Source organism: Diceros bicornis, chromosome 34 (genome assembly GCF_020826845.1).
Source record: "Diceros bicornis minor isolate mBicDic1 chromosome 34, mDicBic1.mat.cur, whole genome shotgun sequence".
NCBI classification, from domain to species: Eukaryota; Metazoa; Chordata; class Mammalia; order Perissodactyla; family Rhinocerotidae; genus Diceros; species Diceros bicornis.
This window is the reverse complement of record NC_080773.1, coordinates 26,160,228-26,176,920: the sequence shown is the minus strand read 5'-3', so window position 1 is coordinate 26,176,920 and position 16,693 is coordinate 26,160,228. Positions and strand designations below refer to the sequence as shown.

The window sequence follows — 16,693 nt, the reverse complement described above, 5'->3', positions numbered from 1 at the left end:
CAGTGTGTTGAACCCATCCAGGCTGATGGAGATGCATTCCTGTACTTCTCCAAGAATATTCCCAGAGACATTCCCCTCTAGTCTGGAAGGTCCAAGCCAAATTCAGACACTGCCCCAACTGCATGACCTAGTATAAGGGACTAGGCTGGCTTTCCGGGCAAATGGGGGTAACTGGGTTTTGCACCCAATTCCAATGTGTGGGAGTGTGGGAGGGGTTCCCGCACACCACCAAGGAATTCTCAGACACCAGCTGGGTGTCCTCAAATTCAAACTCAATTCTGACACTATCTACCTGGAGATAGCATCAGATCCCTCAGGTTAAGGGCTCCGTCCTACGAGACTGTCGCCCTTCACCTGTTACCTGTGCTTCTGACCAACCTGCTATAGATTAGAGGTTCCCACGACCCCCTCCTTGGGGGTCACAGAACTCAGAGAAACATTTTACTTGTTAGATCACCAGTTTATTACAAAAGGATATAACTCATGAAGGGTCAGATGGAAGAGATGCACAGGGCCAGGTACAGGGAAGGGGTGTGGAGTTTCCATGCTCTCCAAGGCCACCACTCTCCGCAAATCTCCACGTGTTCACCAACCCAGAAGCTCTCTGAACTCCAACCTTTTGGGTTTATGGATGCTTCATTACATAGGCAGGATTGATTAAATCATTGGTCGTCAGCGGTGGATTCTAACTCCAGCCCCTCACTCTTCCCTAGAGGTCAGGGGATGGGACTGAAAACCCCAACCCGTCAATCACATGGTTTGTTTCCCTGGCAACCAGCCTCCATCCTTAGGTGGGGTCCAAAAGTCATCTCATTAACACAGCAAAAGACACCTTTGTTGCTCTCATCACTTGGAAAATTCCAAGGGTTTTAGGACCTCTGTGCTAGAAATGGGGACAAAGACAAAATATTTCTTATTATAAATCAGTGTCACAGGGGGCAATGGATATATGAGCCCAAGCTCCCATTCTAACAGGGACAGTGATGAGAGAAGCAGACGGGTTGCGGGAGGGTTGAGGAGGCAGGAGACCCAGGGCAGGCTTCCTGGAGGAGGGGATAAGGAAGGATAATGTTGTAGCTGTCCCACAGAAACAAGGCGGACTCCCCCACCCAAAAGTCTGTTCAGATGTTGAGATTGATGGTGCCACACACACACCAAAGGATCCTTCCTGCCTCTGTGGGGTGACCACACTTGGCACTGTGAGCAGGAGTCTTGACATGACCACCACCTCCAGGGTCTTTCTCATCTGTCTTTGTCCTGCTCATGAACCCTGCTGCCAGCTGGCAGGCATGCATTTTGAGCTGTGCTGCTTGGCACTGCATTTCTTGGGAACTAGGGAGCATTGTTGTAGAGTTAACTGACCTCAGTCAGAAGTTTCGATAGCTGTCTTTCAGGAACGTGGGTCTGGGATGGTGGCCCTCCTTCAAGTGGCCCTGAGTCATGCATCTCCGTGCCTGGACCTATCTGTGTGCCTGCCCGCTCCCTCAAAGGTCAACGGAGCGGGGAGTGGTTGGTCTGGGGGGGGGGGGTCAAACCAAAAGTTCCAACCCTCTAATCACATGGTTGGTTCCCCTGGCAACCAGCCCCTATCCCCTCCCAAGAGTCACCTCATTAGCATAAACTCGGTAGGGTTACAAGGGGCTTGTTATGAATAACAAAAGATGCTCCTTTCACCCCTACCACTCAGGAAATTCCAAGAGTTTCAAAAGCTCTGTGCCAGGACCTTGGGATGAATACCAAATACATACTAGGGAGCCGTGGGAGGGCTGTGAGCAAGAGAGGAGCAAGGTCAGCTTTGGATATAGAAAGACTCCTGTGGGGCTGTCTGGGGGGAGCCTGGAGGACCAGAATCCAGGTAGGAGGCTAGGGTCAGGGTCCAGGGAGTAGGGAATGAGGCCTGAGCTGGGGCTCAGCTGGGGCACAGTCTGGGATAGGAGGAAGAAGCTGAGAATAGGTTAGGAGGATAGTGTCTGGGTTCAGCCCAGTGAATGGGCAGATGGTGGGGCCCCCCTGAGATGGAGAACCGGGGTGGGGGGAAGATGCCGAGCTCACGAGGGACACTGACTGAGATGGGCCCAGGGGCATTAGGAGGCCAGTGGCTGCAGAGGGCAGGAGCCCAGGAGACAGATTTGAGAGACAGGGAGCCAGGGAGCTGTCAGAGGTTGAGGCGGACTTGGGGGCCCAGGGCGATGTCTCGGAAGAAAGGAAAGAAACTGGGTTCTAGAGAAATCAGTCTCCCAAGGGTCTGGACTAGGGGACTGGGTGGATGGTGGGGACACCACAAAGATAGAGGGTGTGGGGTCTGAGAACAGGTCGGTGGGGATGGACGTGAGCTCGGTTCCGGTCATCCAGGAGGCTGTTGGATGCACAGGCCTGAAGCTGGGGAGAGACCTAGGAGCCATCTTGCCCCAGGTGACAGGTGAAACTGTCAGGTGTATGCAGTCAGTGCAGAGGACATGGCTTAGGAGGGTGCCCTGGGAACACGATTGTTTGTAAAGACACCCATCGGTGGAGGAAAAAAAGGCCTATTCATGGAGGAGGCTGGGAAGGAGAGCCAGAAATGTAGGAGGGAAACTAGAAATACAGGGTGCCCCGGAAGCCGGGAGAGGAGCGGCCGGTCCTGTCAACTGTCAGATGCTGCTGGAGGGCTGAGTAAGACGAGAACGGAGCAGTGACCACTGGGTTGCTCAACATGGAAAACTCCGGAGACCCAAAAGGACTGTGGCTGTGGGGTGCAAGCAGTGAGTGGATCTCCGTGGAGAAGTTTTCTGGGAAAGAGGGTAGAGAAACAGGGCAGGAATTGGTTCTGCTTAAACTCTGTGGTCCCAGCATCACCCAGCAGAGTCAGGCACACAGGGCATCTCAAAATGTTTGATGAATGAATGAATGAATGAATGGGACAGAGAAATAGAATGAGAGAGAAGTGTCAAGATAGAGACAGAAGGCGAAGAACACCTCCAAATTGTAGCTGATATTTCTTCATGTCTGAGAAGAGAAGATTCTGTCACCTAAGTCAACTTTGAAAATTCCTTCTTTATAAAGAAATAAACTAATAAGAGCAATGTTGATCATGTCTATACTTAACATACCTGATGTCTCCACTCATCTTTGTTTCCTTGTTTGATGATCCCAAGAGGAAATGATGTGTAGACCTTCAGCTTCCTTCTAGGACCATTTTTCAGATGAGTAAACTGAGGTCAGGAAAAGAGAGTTGCCTGATTGGCCCTCAGGGAGTCAGGGGATGAGATGAAGTTTCAACCCAGGTCCGTATGATTCCAAAAGCCATATTCTTTCTTTGAAACCTGTAGGAACATCCCTACGTTCATCTATTCACGCATGTACTCATCCAGTTGGTCATTCATTTGTTCATTCCTGTATTTGGATAATAATGACTCTGGAGCCATCCTGCCTGGGTTCAGACTCTAGTTCTGCCACTTACCAGTGGTGTGGCTTTGGGCAAGTGTCTTCATCCAGTCCTGCCTCAGTCTCCATATGTCTGACAGCCTCCATGCGCTGGGCACTCACCGCATGTGTCAGGGCAGCTGAATTCTCTCTAGGGAATGGGCTTCCTATTGAGTTTGTGATGATGTCCAAGAGTAAAACGGGAGGCAAGGGGACTGGAGAGCTCTGAGGGCTCCCTGGGGGTGGTGGCCATGGCGCCCAGAGCTTTTTCTGGAAGCAGGAAATGTGTGGCCACAAGCCTGTCTTTGTCCTCCTTGAGCCTCCAGCTACAAAAAGGAGAGACTGGCTTTTTCCAGAAGCTACAAGCTACAAATCTGTGTGTCAAAAAAGAACGAGTAAGTAGTCATTCCCCCTTCCCTGCTCCAGGGAACCACTAATCTGCTTTCTGTCTCTATGGATTTGCCTGTTCTGGACATTTCATGTGAGCGAAATCATACAAAATGTGGCCTTTTGTGTCTGGCTTCTTTCACTGAGCATACTGTTTTCAAGGTTCATCCAAGTTGTAGCATGCATCAGTATTTCCCTCCTTTTCGTGGCTGAGTAATATTCCATAGTATGGATGGACCACATTTTATTTATCCATTCATCTGTTGATGGACAGCAGCTTAATGGGTACAGAGTCTTTGGGGGGGTGATGTAAATGTTCTGGAATTAGATTGTGGCGATGGTTGCACAACATTGTGAGTGTAGTGATATTCACTGGATTGTAGACTTTAAAATGGTTCAAATGCTGGATTTTATGTTTTCGGAATTTTACTTAAAAAAAAAGTAAAGGCAGAAAGAGAGAGGGAGAGGGAAAGCCCGAGAGAGATCTGTGTTGGGCTTATAGTTTGTTTGTTTGTTTGTTGCCAATATTTTAAAATCGAGAAACGTCCCACTATAAACCTGAATTTCTAGCTTCTCTTGAAAAGTCAGAGGGATTGGCAAAGCTGGGCGGCATTCCAGCATGGCAGCCACCAACTGAAGCTGAAGGGTGAATTTCATTACATGTAAATTACACCTCAATAAACCGGATCCCCCAAAAATCTGCAAAAAGGGAGGGGTTGAGTTAGGCGGTGTCTCAGAAAAATAAAGGCTGAAGTTTCATGATTCTGAATTCAGAAAGGGAAAGAGACTCAAGACCCCAAGAGAAGGTGAGGGACTAAAAGACAGGAGTGGTGTGGGGAGGCCTCTCCTGCGTTTCTTTGTTTCTTTGCAATCTCTGTCTCCGACCGCCTTCTCTTGACTCTTTCTCCATCTCCTTCCCTCTGAGTCTCATTCCCTTTTTATCTTTATTCTCTCTCCCTTCCTCCTCTCTCACAAATGAAGCAAAAACTCAGATAAACCAGCACAGACTTCTCTTATCCCCCAATTCTCTCTCTCTGTCCCTATCTGTCCCCTGTCTCTTTCTCAGTGGAAGCCGTTACGCAGAGAAAAACTGTCATAGAATTAGATAAATTGACCGCATGTATGAAGCAGATCTGTGCTTCTGGAAGCAGGGAGCAGAGCTGACTGTGCATTTAAAAAATTCAGTTAGAATCAGACTTCTGTGGAAGCCAGTTTGGAAACCCTCTTCTGTCTCATCTATGTCGAAATCTCTTCCTTCTCCTCTTCTCTTCCTCGGTCCCTCTGCTCTTGGTTTCCCTGCCTCTCATTCCCAGTGTCCTCCTCTCTCAGCCTCTCCATCCGCCTGACCCTTCCCTGCACCACGTGGGGAGGGGCCCCAGGTGTCCTCACACCGTGTCTTCCCTGAGCCTTCGTCACTGGAGCCGGGATTAGGACCCAGTTCCTGAGGTGTCAGGCTCTGGTTAGTTTGGAGAGGGGGGAGAAGTAGCAGGGCTGGGACTTCCTTCCTTCTCTCCCGGGTCCCTTCCCCTCTCTCCTTCCATTTAGCTGTAAAGTTCAGTTAAGTGTCGTCAGCTGAGAAGAGTTTCTATAGAATTAGAGGGTGCCCCACCCCGTGTCTTCCTGTCCCCTTCCCTCAACCCGGAAACTGAATGGGCTGGGACAAAGAGAGTTAAAAGCTGTGTCAGCTGGCAGCATGAGACAGACAGACAGGAGGAGGGGGACAGGTGGGGCAGCATGAGAGGTGGCTGAGAAGCCAGGTGGACGGTGGGGCAGCTGACTGGCAGGGTGGCTGGCCGGTGAAAAGGACAGGCAGGTAGGTGGACAGAGGCAGACTGTCATAGGTTGAAGCTGCGACAGCCACCTGGAGGACGGGACAGCAGAGAGACAAGGTGAGAAGGTGACAGGCAGAGAGAGGGATAGGCAGGCCATCCCCTCCTCATGGAGCTGCTGGTGGGAGGGATAGGGAAAGGGGAGGCAGTTGGCAGGGAAAGGGACCTCTCTGAGATGCCCCTTTTTCTCCCCAGAACTGGGAGGTGGCCCACTATGGGGCCCAGGATCTTTTTGCTCCTGTGTGTTATTGGTGAGTTCACCAGGGGGAAAAGGGGTCCCTCTCTCCTCATCTCCCCATCCAGCTCTGGCCCCCAGCCTGGCACACAGGAGGGGAGGGGGGCTGACTCTGTGCCCCCCATCACCTCCAGCTCGCAGGGTCCCGTGCACCTCTGTCTCCCTGTATCTTTTGATCCATCTCCCCTCTGTCTCTCCCTATCACTATGTCCCTGTCCCTTCTCTCTCTCTGAATCTGTCTCTCTATTTCTTCCTATCTTTAAGCATCTCTCTCTCTCTGTTGCTTTCTGTGTCTCTTTGGGCGTTTCACTGTGTCTTTTTCTATGTATCACTGAGTCTGTGTATCCCTGTCTCTGACTGTCTCTCACTGACTGTCTGTCAGGATCTCTGTCTCCCTCTTGCCTCTTTCTCTGTGTTTCTTCCTGTCTCTAATCCACAATCTCTAGGTCTCTAACCCCACCTCTCTGGCCTACACTCCTGTCCTCAGGACTCAGCCACGAGACTGACGTGAAGATTTTAAGCGGCAGGGAGTGTGTCCCTCACTCACAGCCTTGGCAGGTCGGGCTGTTTGTGGGCACCAACCTGCGCTGTGGGGGGGTCCTCATCGACCGCAGGTGGGTCCTCACAGCTGCTCACTGCAGCAACAGGTAAGCCCCTGTCTGGGTCCCTTCCTAGGGGCTGAAGGGAGGGTGATGGGGAGAGGAGCGCTGGGAGTTAAGGCTTATGGGAGGGGGTGCCGAAGAGTAAGGAGATGGTCCTGAAGCAAGAGTGTCTGAGGTTAGACAAGGAGCAGGACTTCCTCAATGACGGGCCTGTGGTGGGGCTGGGTGAGTGCAGTGAGGTGGAGGGCAGGGGAGAGTCCTGGAACCTGCCCACCCACCTCCTCCCATTCCCTCTTTTCCCACTTCCCTCCTACATGGCATCTGTCACCATCCCCAGCCATTCCATGACCCAGTCTGGGCCCTGGACCACATTTGGCACCTCTCTGGGCCTCAGTGGTCCCATCTGTAAAATGAGAGGATTGGGTTTTCTAGCTCCAAAGCTCTGGAGTTTTTGTGAACGTTTCAGACACGAAGAGATGGAGAGATTCAGGGACAGGGAGAGACACAAGGAGGACAGAGAGAGTCCACTCATTATTCACTAGTTTATTTATCAGACAGTGTTGACAGCCCAGGCATTCTCCTAGGTGGTGGGAACAGAGCGTGAACAGGACTCACAGGTGTCCCTGCCCCCCTGGGCCTCACGGGCTAAGAGAATCAGAAAGTGACACAGATGCAATGGCATGGGGAGGAGGAATGGGGCAAACCCTCGAAATGGAAAGATGGTGATAGAGACAGAGACCGAGAGACTGGAAGAGACAGACTTACAGAGAGAGAAAGAGCAAGTCAATGAGGGAGGAGGGGACAGACACCGAAATGCAGAGCAGCAAAGAGAGACAGCAGGGCCTGGGGGGCTGGGACTGCCCACTGGCCCCCCGCTGAGCCACCGTGACGCCTCCCCAGCAGGTACTGGGTGCGCCTGGGGGAACACAGGCTCAGCCGACTGGACTGGACGGAACAGATTCGGCGCAGCGGCTTCTCCGTGACCCACCCCGGCTACCAGGGAGCCCGGCAGAGCCATGACAATGACCTCCGGCTTCTGCGACTGGGCAGCCCCGTTTTCTTGACCCAGAGTGTCCAACCCCTGCGCCTGCCCACCACCTGTGCAGCACCCGGCACTGAGTGCCTTGTCTCAGGCTGGGGCCTCACCAATCAATCATGGAGTAAGGGGTCCCTGGATGGGCAAAAGTCGGGTGCAGGGTGAAAGGTTAGGAGTCATGCCATCTCAGAGGAAGGATGGGTCAAGCATCAGGGGACTGAGATCATGGTGGATCGGGGTCTTGGGAGTCAAAGTGGTTAAGGGGTTGGATGTGGAGTCAGAAGTCATGGGTCAGGGAGGTAGTTAGAGGTCAGAGTGATGTCAGGGTCATCAGACTGGAGCAAAAGGCATATATAAATAGGATCTTGGGGTCGTGGGTCACGGTCTCTGGTGTTAGAGGTCATTGTAGAGTTGAAGTCATGGGATACAGATGTTGCACAAGCTAGCTACAATCTGGGGACGGAAATTGGGATTTCATCAGGAATCAGTGGTCTGGGATTGGAAGCCATAGAGTTTGGAGTGTGGAGCCAAAGGTTAGATGTCATGGAGTCTGGAGTCACATAAACTAGGATCACAGGTCACTTTGGAGTTGCAACCAGTGGTTTCTAGAGGATGCAGAGCTGAGGTTGGAGGATAAGGTGAAGACATGGGGCCAGGGGGAGACAGAGAGAAGACATGAGGTTAAGTTGGGATCAAAGGGTAATAAGACTGTGAGTTGAAAGTCACAGCATCTGGGATTGAAGGAGAAAATCAGGTCTGGATTCATCATATCTGAGGTTGGAGCGACAAAGGGGGTCTTGAGTTATGGCACTCGAAGTCATAGGTTAAAGGTCAGGGGGCCTGGGCTAACGGACTGGGGTCAAGGGTCACTATGAAATCAAGTATAAATCTGAAATTTAGAAGTTTGAGGATTGTAGTGGAGGTCACAGGGAGGGAGTAGGGTATAGACTTGGATTGGGCTTCCTTGAGAGGAGGGAAGTGGCCCCAAAGAGGGGAGCTTTGGGGAACCTTGCAGCATCCACCTTCTTCTCCCAGGCCCATTCCCGGATCAGCTCCAATGCCTCAATGTCTCCATCGTCTCCAATGCCAAGTGCAGGGCCGTGTTCCCCGGGAGAATCACGGAGAACATGGTGTGTGCGGGCGGCGTAGCAGGGGAGGATGCCTGCCAGGTGAGCGAAGACAGGCAATGCATGGTCACCCAGGACAGGAAGTAGGGGACAGACAAGTGGGAGGGGATGAGGGAGGGCCAGTCAGAGAAAGGGGATGGGGATGGAGATTGGGTCGGAAAGAAGGGAAGGCACAAAATAGGGGAAGGAGACAGAGAATAGGAGGGAAAGCCAGAACATGGAGGACAGAGAGAGGGAGGATGGGAAAAGAGAACAGAGGGAGGGCAGGAGCAGAGAGGGAAAGATGGGAGAGGCACAAAGAGAGGGAGAGGAAGAGACAGAGAGAGAAGATGGGGGAGGGCAAAGAGTGAACCGGCATTTGGAGCTCAGGTAGGTAAGTGGCTCTCTTTCCGGTTCTGAGTCTTCCCCATACATCCTCCAGTTGATGCTGGCCCAGGTGAGACTGAGAGATTCCAGGATGGGGGCAGGAAAGGGGGCTGGAGGACTCTCTCACCCACTAATTCGGCTACCTTGCCTTCTTGAGTACTCCAGAGAGGAGGCTGCCCCACCCTACTGGCAAAGGTCCCAGCCATTGTCCTTAATAGAACTCTCATGGAGTCCCGCCCTCCTTCTCTGGGATTGGTCATTGGTGATGGTGCCCTCTTCCCTCATTGGCCAGGGCCCCAGCCATTGTCTTTGAGGGACCGCTCTACCTTCATGGAGCCCCGCCCTCCTTCCCTGGGATTGGCCCCTCCGGACAGTGTGTTCTCTATTGGTCAGTCATTGTTGTTGTCTTCAGGAACCTGGCTGTGATCTTTTCAAGGATGACCAGGCTTGGAGCCAGTCTTCAAGGCCCAAGAATGGGTTGAGGGATGGGAGGAGGGAACATGGGAACAGGATTTCTCCCTTATTCAGTCTGTGCTCCTTTTCCTTCTGCCTTCCAGGGTGACTCTGGGGGCCCTCTGGTGTGTGGAGGAGTCCTTCAGGGTCTGGTGTCCTGGGGGGCCACGGAGCCTTGTGGGCAAAAAGGCATCCCGGGAGTCTACACCAATATTTGCAAATATGTGGACTGGATCCAGAAGATCATAAGGAACAACTGACCTTCTCCCTCCACCTCCATCCCTCAGCTTGGGGGCCACTCTGACCCTCAGAGCACCGACATCTCCTCCATCATCACCCCCAGCTCCCAAACTTCTTGGTCTGGGTATCTTCCTGGAACTTCAACTCCAGCCAGCCCTTCTAAGACCCATGATTGGGGGAGGAGGGAGTGTGTGACTATCTGGAATAAATATAATATAACTGGAGGAGGGGATATGTCTGTCTATTTGATGTCCCCAGGCTGGTTGAGACTGGAGTTTCATTTCCCCTACCTAACAGGCGTAGAAATACAGATCAGAGAGGGAGAGAATTTTCCCTCAGGGGTCACACAGGAGTGGAGTAGAAAAAGTTACTTATAACAATAAAGATAAGGGCCATTTTTCTCCATGCGGCACAATAGGAACAGTGCCCAGAGCTTATAAGCTTTTCGAGGGCCCATGAAGGATATAAAGGGGAGAAAAAATGATTGGCTCCAAAATACCAAATGAAAACTGTGAAATCAAAATTCACAACCATTTAGGGCCAGCCCCGTGGCTTAGCGATTAAGTGCACGCACTCCGCTGCTGGCGGCCCAGGTTCGGATCCCGGGCGCGCACCGACGCACCGCTTCTCCGGCCATGCTGAGGCCGTGTCCCACATACAGCAACTAGAAGGATGTGCAGCTATGACGTACAACTATCTACTGGGGCTTTGGGGGGTGGAAAATAAATAAATAAAATTATAAAAAAAAAATTCACAACCATTTAATTAAATGTCTATTAAACGTAACATCCTTCCAACTGGTCAACCGCAACTTGCCTCCGCTGGAGTTGAGCGTATGTTATATTTCAGGTGGGATGTGGCTTTGTCTTCATATGTCTGCAGTGACGGATGGTGTGGGTGCAGCCTTGGAAAGCAGGAGGACCCAGCCCAGGTCTTAAAATAGTCCTGCCCACTTCTTGGGTTCTGTCTTCACCGCCTCTCCAGGAGGTGAGAAGAGAACTTCTTCACCCCGATGAACAGAAGGGGAATTGGAGGTAGGAGAGAGTGCGGGGTGATCACGACAGCCATGGGAACATTTGCTGAGCACCTGCTCTACTTGGCTCTCCTGAAGTCCTCATCCCAACCCCCAGAGGCAGGGCTGTCCCCCCCATCTCACAGATGAAGAAACCGAGCCTCACCAGGGTGGAGTCCCTCGTCCCACGTCACCTGGGTAGGAAGAGGCAGAGCCCGAGTTTGGGGCCAGGGCTGGCTGCTGTCAGAACCCAGGCCTACCCAGCAGTCTTGCTCCACATCTGGTTGGGGGAGAGAGGAGGGCAAGACCAAGAGAGGAGATCTAACTGATAACAAGCCGGGAGAAGTAGGGATCATCACTGATTGAGGAGGCTCAGATTTGAGAAGTCATCGGACCTAGGTCACACAGCGAGTAAGTGCCATGGCTGGATTCAGAGGACCTCAGGTTCTGGGAGGTGGGGAGAGGGGAGCAGAGAGAAGGGTCGGCAGAGAAGCAAGCCCTGGAGGTTGGGGTGCCCACAGAGGGCTCATTTCCCTTCCCACAGGCCCCAATCTGCCTCCCCCACCCTCCTGTCCTGCCCCTTCGCCCGCCTGCCTGCCCGCCCAGCAGCAGCCCCACCTCTTCAGCACCCCAGTTTCCCCCTCTTCTTGGAATGGAGAAGGGGCCCACCTGGGCTCTGGCAGTGGGGAGGGAGAGCAGAGACAGGAGGGGAGACAGAGCCTGGGAGATGAGGTGGATGCAGAGGGATTTAGAGACAGAGGGAGAGAGAGACGAGGGAGGCAGAGACAGAGACACACAAAGATATAAAGAATTAGAAGAGACATGCAGAGAAAGACTGGGAGAGAAAAACAGATAGAGAGAGAAAGAAACAGACAAAAGGGTACAGAGACACAGAGAGAGACAGAAAAAGAAAAATGACACACAAAGAATTACAGAAAGGCAGCGAACGACAGATAAAGAGAGACAGATTCCAAGCAGCAGGGAAGAAAACAGACAGAAGGACGGACACAGAGGTGTGGAGAAACGGAGAAAAGCAGAGAGAAGAGGGGCTTGGAGAGGTGACAGAGGCAGGCCGGGCAGGCAGCCCCTCCTCCAGGCCCAGAGCAGGCCTGGGGACGGTCCCCACACACTCCCCGCCCCCGGGCGATAAGGCTGGGCTAGGAGGCGCAGTCATCCTGGGTCCGCCCCGGGGCCACCCCACTCCTGCCTGTCTGGTGCCTCGCTCTCCGACCCAGCCTACTGCACTGCCACCGGCGCCGGCCCCCAGAGCCCCAGCCCCAGAGCCCGTGAGTCCGGGAGGGAAGGGAAGGTCCCCTCTGGACGCCTGCACTCCGAAGGCACCAAGCCTCCTCTGCCGCGGCATTTCTGCCTCTACTCTGTCCTTCTCAGCTTGGGTGGGGGCTCTCTGCCTGTCTCTGGGTCTCCAATGGGCTGCCTCCAACCTCAGTAACCTCTGACCCTAGCTTTGGTCACCGAATCCAGCCCTCCACTCCCACCCCTGCTGGCCAGGTCAGCTGAGGGCACTGGCCCTTCCCCTCACAAGCCCCGCCCAGCTATGTCCATCCATCCCTCAAAGAGGTAGGGGGTCAGCAGGGTTGGGTCCAGAAATCTCTCAGGCTGAGCCCTCACTGCACCCCAGGCAGCCCTCAAAGGGCCCATGTCACCCTGGGTGGTTGCTGAATGGTGCCAGTCCCCTTCATCTCCCTCCTCAAGCTGCTGGGGCCTGGCCAAGTCTCAGGTGGGCAAGAAGGAAAACATTCTCTAGAAGGCACCTCAGAGGTCCCGTGGCTGACTTAAAACAGGCCAGTCTACCACTTGCCCCAGCCCAAGTCCCTCTCAGCAGCTGCCACATCCTTGTTGGCTACTGGAAGCTTCTAGCTGAGATCCAAGGCCACCCTCCATACCAAAAATTTATTTTAAAGGTTTGGAGGTTGGGGTGCTGTGAGAACAAGGGGATTCCTCAAACCCTGTTGTTTCTCCCTGGGGGAAGCCAAAGCAGGCAAGGGAGAGAGGAGAGGGCATGAACCAGCCCCCAGTCTCCCCATAAAGTGATTTGGCTCCTTGTCCCTCCCTGTTCCCAGAAGAACCTGGGGCCTGCCCTTCCCCCCTCCAGGCCATGACGATTCTGCGATTAATCATGCTGGCTCTGGTGACAGGTACGGTGGAAGATGGGGAAGGGCAGGGGCCTCCCTCTGGAATCTCTAGGATCCCTAACCCTCTGTCTGGACATTGAGAGGGCTGATAGTCAAAATACAGAATAACGCATAGGGCATCTGAATGAATATATGAGCCATAATGAGTCCTGGATGCCCCTTGCTGGACCAGATGTAATCCCTTTAGATGCTAGAACGGGGAGAGGCCAAGGAGGTCCCAGGGGAGGGGCCAGGGAAGCTAGGGTGGTGTGGGGGACACTCGAAGAGCTGAGAGCAGTGGCTACTGACCAACCAGTATGGAAGGATTTCAATCACTTAACGCCTGGCACGTCCATACAGTGCGTCCCAGCCGGACACCAGACTGGGACCCAGACCACCCACCCTCTCTCTCCTCCCCACCTCCACTTCTGGGAGTCCTCTCATGCCTGAGCCCCCTCTTTTGCCCTCACCCCCTCCAGGGCGTGTAGGGGGAGAGACCAGGATCATCAAAGGGTATGAGTGCTCTCCTCATTCCCAGCCCTGGCAGGTGGCTCTGTTCCAGAAGACACGGCTGCTCTGCGGGGCAACGCTCATCGCTCCCAAATGGCTCCTGACAGCAGCCCACTGCCGCAAGCCGTGGGTGCGGGGGCTGGGGCGGGGCTGGGAGGGGGCTGGAAATGGAGAGATGGATGGAGGGGGGCTTGGGGGTGGGGAGAATGTGTATGGGGTCGGAGATGGGCATGGATGGGAGGGGCGTTAGCATTGATGATGGAGATTGCGTTGTAATTGAAGATGGAGGGATGGAAGATGTTGGAACTGGGATGGTGTTGGGTATGGGGTTGGGATATGGTTTGGAAAGGGGCTTTGGTGGGAGATGGGGAAGAGGTTGGAAGTGGAGATACGGTCCTTCCTTCTCTCAGGTGCACTCACCTCTCCCCCCGTGTCTCTCCCCACCACCTGCCTCTCCCTACCCTTCCATCTCTGACCACCATCTCTCCCACCTCAGCCGATACATAGCTCACCTGGGGGAGCACAACCTCCAGCAGCGGGATGGCTGTGAGCAGACCCGAATAGCCACTGAGTCCTTCCCCCACCCAGACTTCAACAACAGCCTCCCCAACAAAGACCACCGCAATGACATCATGCTGGTGAAGATGGCGTCACCAGCCATCATCACCTGGGCTGTGCGACCCCTCGCCCTATCGTCACGCTGTGTCACTCCTGGCACCCGCTGCCTCATTTCCGGCTGGGGCACCACGTCCAGCCCCCAGTGTAGGGTCTCTAGAGGGGAACATGGTGGAAGGAGGGTGGTCACGATTGTGGAAGATCATAGGGAACCAGAGGACCTGCCAAAGATGAGAGTCGTAGTGACAAATAGGGGGCTACCTCGGGGTGGCAGTGGTGGGATAAGTCGAAAGGAAGAGTGGAAAAGTAAGCGCTGGGGGAGGTGGAGACAAAGTTTGGGCCTTGCAGTCAGACAGACATGGTGTGCCATCCCAGATCCACAACCTGGTAGCCGTAGGACCTTACACACATGGCTTCCTTTCTCTAAACCTGGGTTTTCTTCTCTATAAAATGAGAACAATCACATCTCCCTACCAGAGCTGAATTAGAAATAAGGGATATAGAGCAACTAGCATAAAGAATTTACTCAATAGCATTACTGTTGCTGTTGTTACAAGTAGAAAGACAAGTTGGCTACAAGCAAGAAGGACAGCAAGGTCTGTGGGTTCAAAGCAAGCTTTGCAGTGTAGGGAAGAGAACCAGGGCTCTCATTTTCCACACCCCTTCATGCCATTTCCACAGTGCACCTGCCTCATACCTTGCGATGCGCCAACATCACCATCATCGAGCACAAGGAATGTGAGAACGCCTACCCCGGCAACATCACAGACACCATGGTGTGTGCCAGTGTTCGAGAAGAGGGCAAGGACTCCTGCCAGGTCAGAGGGCAGGGCCTGGGTCTCCAACCACATCCCCATTCCCATCTCCAAGCCTCATTGTGTCTTTATCTACACCCACAGTCTCATCCTCAGCCCTAACCCCCATCTCCTCCTGCAACCCCAAATCCATCTCCATCCCCAGTTCCCATTTCTAACCTCGACATGATCCTTGGTTCCATCCCCCTTCTCACCCCTATTTCCAAACTCAACCATTCCCAAATCCACTTTCATCCTTAACCCCATCTTTGTTCCCACCCATAACTCCAACCTCATCCCTAATACCATTGCCAACCCCATCCTCAATCTCCATCCCAAACCCAACACCATTCTCACTCCCTCCCTAACACCATGCCCAACCCCTTCCTCTCCCATGGTGGCCTCCCCTCCTCTCTCACTGGTTCTCTCTCTCCCCATCCCCAGGGTGACTCTGGGGGCCCTCTGGTCTGTAATGGATCTCTTCAAGGCATTATCTCCTGGGGCCAGGATCCATGTGCTGTTGCCAGAAAGCCTGGTGTATACACAAAGGTCTGCAAATATCTGAACTGGATCCAGGAGACTATGGAGAAAAATTAGCAGGACCAGCTCACCACAGCCCAACACCGCCAACCCCTACTCGGTGATGTGGTTCCTGTTCATTCTGTTTATAATAAAGCAGCCTAAGCCAGGACCCCTTTATATACTTTGTCTGGATCTCCTTGACTACAAGAGATGCTGTAGCTTAATAATCAACTTGGGGTTTGGAATTAGCGAAGCCTAGCTTCACATCCTGCCTCGTATTGACTCGTGACTCTGGGAATGATAACAGCTCTTTGGTTCACTGTTGTATCTCTAGCCCCAACGATGGTTCCTGGCACTCACCAAGGTTTCAATAAATATTTACTGAATGAACGAATCTTTTGGGGGCTTCCCATATGCCAGAACCTGGTCCAAAGGCTTTTAAATGTAGCAACCAACAATAGTCACAAAACCTTATGTGGTCAGTGCTGTTATTATACCCATTTTACAGACGAGGAAACTGAGGCACAGAAAAACGAAGCCACTTGCTCATGTCACACAGCCAGTAAGCAGAAGAGCAAGGAATCTGAAGCAAGGTGATTTCTTAAGTACCGAGCAATACTGCCTTGATTAAGCCTCAGTTTCCTTCTCTGTAAAATCGTGCATGCAAAAGTATGATAGCACAGTAAGTCGGGCAGTCTGCAGATAGTTAAGATCTAACAGAAAGAGAGCTGTCATTGTTTTTTTCCAGGCTCCGTGATAGGTGGTTCATCAGGACCTATGCTAGGCAATATGGTAGCCACTAACCATATGTCGTTATTTAAATTAAAATTACATACAATCAGAAATGTAATTCTTCAGTTCCACTTGCCACATACCAAATGTGCTACAGCCACACAGGATTGATGGCTGCCGTGTTGGATAGCACATAGACAGCATTTCCACCATTGCAGACAGTTCAATTGGACAGTGTTGAGCTGGACAGCCACTGGAGAAGATGCCCCACAAATCGTCCAGAACTCGGGGTCTCTTTTGACGTTCGGCTCGCTTTGCAGGGGAGGTAGCTGGCCTGAGGAGTAAGAGAACCCAGAGCCGGAACCGGGGCCTCCGGTTTTTAGTCGGGCTTGCTGTGTGATCTCCTGTGAGTCACTGCCCTCTCTGAGCCTCCCATTCCTCACTTGAAATGAGGGAGTTGGCCCAGGTGATGCTGACGCCCCTTGCAGCCTCCTGTGATTCACGGGCCTGTGTCACCTGGAGACACGCAGATGGCAGGGAGGATGTGAAGTGACCACGCATAGGCATGATCGGAGCCTCCCCCAACACACACGGGGGGCTAGTCACCGGGACACACTGAGCTGGGTTTGCTCTCTGGGTTTGCTACCTCCCATTCTGTCTCCCTGTTTCTGTGTGTCTCAGTCCCTGTCACTCCCACTC

At 52.9% G+C, this 16,693-nt stretch overlaps 2 protein-coding genes across 6 annotated transcripts; both read left to right on the top strand.

Moving 5' to 3' along the window:
- Positions 1-1,818: 1,818 nt before the first annotated feature.
- KLK12 (kallikrein related peptidase 12) lies at positions 1,819-10,185 on the top strand. Of its 4 annotated transcripts, none has more exons than XM_058529971.1 (6): positions 1,819-1,855; positions 5,814-5,869; positions 6,341-6,500; positions 7,356-7,615; positions 8,527-8,660; positions 9,542-10,185. In XM_058529971.1, exons 2-6 carry the CDS (start codon positions 5,833-5,835, stop codon positions 9,695-9,697), a joined length of 747 nt encoding a protein of 248 aa, XP_058385954.1. In that variant the 5' UTR covers positions 1,819-1,855; positions 5,814-5,832; the 3' UTR covers positions 9,698-10,185. The 4 variants fall into 4 exon arrangements, with proteins under 4 accessions (XP_058385954.1, XP_058385956.1, XP_058385955.1 ...); XM_058529973.1 differs by lacking the exon at positions 1,819-1,855 and adding an exon at positions 5,252-5,678 and having other exon boundaries at positions 6,341-6,467; XM_058529972.1 differs by lacking the exon at positions 1,819-1,855 and adding an exon at positions 5,252-5,678 and having other exon boundaries at positions 7,359-7,615.
- Positions 10,186-11,851: 1,666 nt separating this feature from the next.
- On the top strand, positions 11,852-16,052 carry KLK11 (kallikrein related peptidase 11). 2 transcript variants are annotated; one of them, XM_058529981.1, is made up of 6 exons: positions 11,852-11,975; positions 12,771-12,845; positions 13,301-13,457; positions 13,828-14,093; positions 14,628-14,764; positions 15,185-16,052. In XM_058529981.1, exons 2-6 carry the CDS (start codon positions 12,806-12,808, stop codon positions 15,335-15,337), a joined length of 753 nt encoding a protein of 250 aa, XP_058385964.1. In that variant the 5' UTR covers positions 11,852-11,975; positions 12,771-12,805; the 3' UTR covers positions 15,338-16,052. The 2 variants fall into 2 exon arrangements, with proteins under 2 accessions (XP_058385964.1, XP_058385963.1); XM_058529980.1 differs by lacking the exon at positions 15,185-16,052 and having other exon boundaries at positions 13,828-14,668.
- Positions 16,053-16,693: the final 641 nt, after the last annotated feature.

What these genes read in the sequence shown, in the direction of transcription:
- KLK12 (XM_058529971.1), top strand. Translation starts at nt 5,833, where the DNA reads ATGGGGCCCAGGATCTTTTTGCTCCTGTGTGTTATTG. An exon ending in GCTGCTCACTGCAGCAACAG is followed by an intron (nt 6,501 to 7,355) that starts GTAAGCCCCTGT and finishes ACGCCTCCCCAG; the next exon opens with CAGGTACTGGGTGCGCCTGG. An exon ending in CCTCACCAATCAATCATGGA is followed by an intron (nt 7,616 to 8,526) that starts GTAAGGGGTCCC and finishes TTCTTCTCCCAG; the next exon opens with GCCCATTCCCGGATCAGCTC.
- KLK11 (XM_058529980.1), top strand. Translation starts at nt 12,806, where the DNA reads ATGACGATTCTGCGATTAATCATGCTGGCTCTGGTGACAG. An exon ending in CATGCTGGCTCTGGTGACAG is followed by an intron (nt 12,846 to 13,300) that starts GTACGGTGGAAG and finishes CACCCCCTCCAG; the next exon opens with GGCGTGTAGGGGGAGAGACC. An exon ending in GCAGCCCACTGCCGCAAGCC is followed by an intron (nt 13,458 to 13,827) that starts GTGGGTGCGGGG and finishes CTCCCACCTCAG; the next exon opens with CCGATACATAGCTCACCTGG.